Below are 4272 nucleotides of genomic sequence, written 5' to 3' on the forward strand. Positions count from 1 at the left end.
GTTATCAAGTTGGGGTTTGAGGATTTGATTTTTTTTAAAATGGAAGAGACGTTGAGGGGAGGTCGATAACATTGGTGACGTCAAGAGAGAGAGAGAGAGAGAGAGAGAGAGAGAGAGAGGAGGAGGCAGGAGAGAAGGGGGAAAGGAAAGTCGCGGATTGTACTGCTTGACTGGCACTGTGGTGGTGGGTGGTGGTGGCATTGGTAGTGAAGGAAGGTGTCTGGCAGCAAAGTTTGAGTTGTGTCTGCATGGCAGGGCCAGGGGTGGAGCTGTGCTGGTGGCAAGTTGAAGTGTTCGGATGGCAGCATGAAACTTCATTGCCCCTTGGCAGTAAAGAATTGGGGCCAGAATTCGTGGGGTATTTCTGAATTTTCTGGAACTGTTAAAGCCATTATTCAACTTCACGTTTTACATTTATCAACACAATTTTTATTCTCTCCATAACTTGTTCTCTCCGACAAACAAACCAAATAAAAAGACTGCACAAATGATGATTTCAGGAAAACACTGCTTCCCAGGGATACAATGAGCACCTGAATCTGCAACAATTTGTTAGTCACGCACCGTGGCAGCTGAAATGCGAGGATACAAGAAAGCATTCTAGGAGAAAATAATGGGCAAATTAGAGAAAAATATTGTGGACCACAAACTCTCAAACTCAACCGCTGATTGAACTATCGTATTGCCTCAAGGCTCAAGCTCAACTTTGCACAGAACACATCCACAACTACATATAATTGGGTCTTCCGCATGCCTCATAAAACTAAACCAAATATTTTCGCAACCATCACGAAAAAGACAACGAAATGGCACCACCAGAACCCTAAAAGAAAACAGATATATTTGCTTGAAGACTGGCTAGTCGATGCAGCCCCTCACTGATCTCCTGGCAAGGTCTTGATGATATCCGAATCACCTGAGGCAATAACAGATGGTACAGCCAGCTTCTTAGACTCAATAGTTTGTAACAGAAAGAGAAGCTTATTACTGGTAGAGAGAACAGAGAAATTACTTGGAGAGAGAGAGAGAGAGAGAGGAGCTTAAACAGACAAAAACAAATGCCATACCTGGATCAATAATGCTAAGGCATGAGACACGGAAATACTTTCCACACGCTGTTCCCAGATCAACGTTATCTAGTGCAAAGCAAAAAGGCACAAACAAAAGGAGAGAAATTAGCAATTGCCAAATCAAAACAGGAGGGGGGAAAAAAGAAATAATGCCGCAAGTCCAGCCAAATATATATTATCGTATCTGTAGAGCTCAATGTTCCAAGTGAAACCTGACATTCGAATTATGGCGAAAAGTGTGGACTTTTTTATGAATCTACTTCAGTCTTTGATAGACAAAGTTTCTAACTCACCAAAAGTAGAGCTAGTGCCACAATTTTATTGATCTACTTTAGTCTTTGATAAAAAAAAGTTTCTCACTCTCTAACCTATGCAATCTGAACCTATTCTACTTGGAACTTTAATCGGTACGCCTTGTTGAATGGGAACAAGAACATCATATGGCACGTGCTCTAAAATATGGTACCATTGGAGTATACACGACACTGCGAGAATGTTCAGTACTAGAGCAATTTCCTTCCACCAGTTAAGTAATCTAATAACAAATAATCTTCTTTATCATCTCCCAATTAATCCGTCCATATATGATTCACAAGTAGCTGGCCAGGCATCAAGTCTATGAATGTGTATTATACTTATTTACCGTACTTGAGTTTGTGGGTAAAATACAAGCAATTAATGTCTTGTTTTCGTATAAAGCCGGTCTGACCTCCTTAGAACCTCAGTTAATCAAACCAGGATTGAGGAATCTTCTATGTGAGTTCCACACAAGCTTTACTGATGCCGCTATGAAAATTAATACGTGGATTTTGAAACCCAGTTTAGCAGAGGCAAAAAAGGGGGAAATTTTGACCATTAGCATCAGAAAGATGGAGAAACCTTTCAGACCTAAAACCAACATATAGACGTGTTTCTGAGTAAGGGTCATTAATATTTCCAACCCAACGGTGAACCATGTTACTAAAAACATGTCAACCGTAAGCACATTCAACCTCAGGGTGGAACTCACGGTGATGAAGAAAGATAAATAAGCAACTTAAACACAATATGCGGACTATAAACTCCATTTTTTTAAAGTTGTACATGTATAGGTGTGAACATCTCTCTCTCTCTCTCTCTCTCTCTCTCTCTCTCTCTCTCTCTCTCTCTCTCTCGTCTCCAAGACGATTAAATAAGGATGCAGCGCTCCTACTCACATTGGGATGCCATAATGGACACAAAACAAACAGGAAACCCTTGCTCATCAACAAGCTGCGGAATAGAGGTATATTCAATATCATTTGGGTTGGGAAATTGGAGAGAAAATAAATGGCATTCTCTTTACCCCTACCCCTTGTTCGGTTAATTAAGGATGAGAGAAATGAAAAGAGATTGAAAGAAATGGAGAGGAGATTTGACTTCCGCTCAAAATCCACTTCACAGAACACTCGAGTTTCTTTCCGGCTCATCCAAACAACAAAGACAGAAAAGGCAATCTTTTCTTTTCTTTCTTGATGTAAACAGATTAACAGAGAAAATACAATCCTTTCTTCACTTTTCTCTCCTAAATCGCCAAGCAGACAGTCAAATTGCAGCAAGGCACACCACAGCGCCATGTTTTTTAGCTGAAAGCTCGTTCCGCAACTAGTTTTAACAAGCAAATGCGCAAGTTGCAACTCTATGATAGTCTTTTCGTGTCCCGACCGCGATTCCCGGTTACATCAATTAAACAGTCTAACAAAGTTGATTCGAACTACCTCAGTAAATAGTAAAATGCAACTAACATCCATAAAACAAAAGATGGTATTTTTGTCTCCCAACCGCAATGCCCCATTACATGTATTAGAAAATCTAACAAAGTCGAACTACTTTATTAAATAGTAACACAATCATTTCTTCTATTCTCCCCCAAATTGCCCAACGGACAGGCAAATTGCAGCAAGGCACACCACAGCACCATGTTTCTTGCTGAAAGCGCATTCCAACAACTAGTTTTAAACAAGCAAGTGCGCAATTCAACAATAGTCTTTTTGTCTCCCAACTGCAATTCCCCCGTTACATCGATTAAACAGTCTAACAAAGTTAAACTACACTAGCAAGTAGTAAAATGCAACTAATAACATCCATAAAACCGACACGTACGAACAACGAAATTAAGGACTTACTTCCGTTGTAATGGTGAACCCCGACCTTGGAAAGCATTGCGTAGTACTCGATCTCTGATTTCCGCAGAGGCGGGCAATTGTTCGATATTATTATCAGCTTCCCTGCAATTACCACACGCCAAGATTCAATCACACAAAACGAAAACAAAAAAACGAAATAACTAAACAAAAACAAAAGGCACAAGTGCCGAGAAACCGAAAATGAACGACCTTTGGAGTTTCGGAGGGTCTTGAGCACCGTTTTGTACCCCAAGGTGAATTTCCCGCTCTTCATCACGAGAGCGAGCCTGTTGTTGATGCTCTCATGAGTCTTCTTCTGCAAAAATTTAGAGCAAAATCGAGTGTAAGCATATGTATAGGCGTGTGTGTATACATGAATCTGAACGTATAGAGAGAGGTAGTGTGATGAGGTGATGTGTACCGTTTTCTTTCCGGCCACCATTGTAGTTGCAGCTTCTGAAGCCCTTCGGTCGAATCGGAAACCCTAAACGAAACCAACCACTTGCGGCGGCAAAAGCGAAGAGATGGGTATTGGAGAGGATGCGGGGATCATAAAAATGAGCGTGCGTGGTAGGGTTTACTGTGCCGTCTACTTGTAGCACGTGGAGAACGCGTGACGTTTCGAACGGTTTACGGGTCGGGTGGGCTTTGCGTTTTTTCCTCACTGTTGGGCTTTATATGATGGTCTGGGTTCTGGTTGTTTGCAGGTTCTCAGCGGCGATGGTGAAGGTGCGTTGATGGCATGTCGGGACAATCCTGCCGCGGGATGTGGTCCTTTGACCATTATCTATATTCCACCCACCTCCGATTCAAAGGCCTAGGTCTGACATCGTAGTTGTTGATTTGTGCAAGTTGTGGAGTGTATACTTTATTTTCGTTGTGTTTTTTTGGCCTATGGGCCACGCAATTTTGTATCTGTTTTTCCTTTATCTATATGAATTGCGTTTTTTCCGAGGGAAAAAAAAAAAAAAAAACTTTGTACGCTAACTCCGCTAAGTGTCAAAAAATGGGAAGAAAGTCAGCAATTTTGACATTGTTACTATATAACCCCAACACTA

The 4272-nt window shown here is 41.3% G+C and overlaps 1 protein-coding gene across 3 annotated transcripts; it reads right to left on the reverse strand.

The window, feature by feature from the left end:
- Positions 1-601: 601 nt before the first annotated feature.
- Positions 602-3975, reverse strand: LOC131332322 (large ribosomal subunit protein eL30). 3 transcript variants are annotated; one of them, XM_058366483.1, is made up of 5 exons: positions 3636-3975; positions 3425-3530; positions 3215-3316; positions 1068-1136; positions 602-916 (listed from the first exon to the last, which is right to left on the reverse strand). In XM_058366483.1, the coding sequence occupies exons 1-5, from the start codon at positions 3654-3656 to the stop codon at positions 876-878; spliced, it is 339 nt and encodes a 112-aa protein (XP_058222466.1). In that variant the 5' UTR covers positions 3657-3975; the 3' UTR covers positions 602-875. The 3 variants fall into 3 exon arrangements, with proteins under 3 accessions (XP_058222466.1, XP_058222465.1, XP_058222467.1); XM_058366482.1 differs by having other exon boundaries at positions 602-1136; positions 3636-3795; XM_058366484.1 differs by lacking the exons at positions 602-916; positions 1068-1136 and adding an exon at positions 2201-3017 and having other exon boundaries at positions 3636-3795.
- Positions 3976-4272: the final 297 nt, after the last annotated feature.

This window comes from Rhododendron vialii, chromosome 7a (assembly GCF_030253575.1).
Source record: "Rhododendron vialii isolate Sample 1 chromosome 7a, ASM3025357v1".
Lineage (NCBI taxonomy): Eukaryota > Viridiplantae > Streptophyta > Magnoliopsida > Ericales > Ericaceae > Rhododendron > Rhododendron vialii.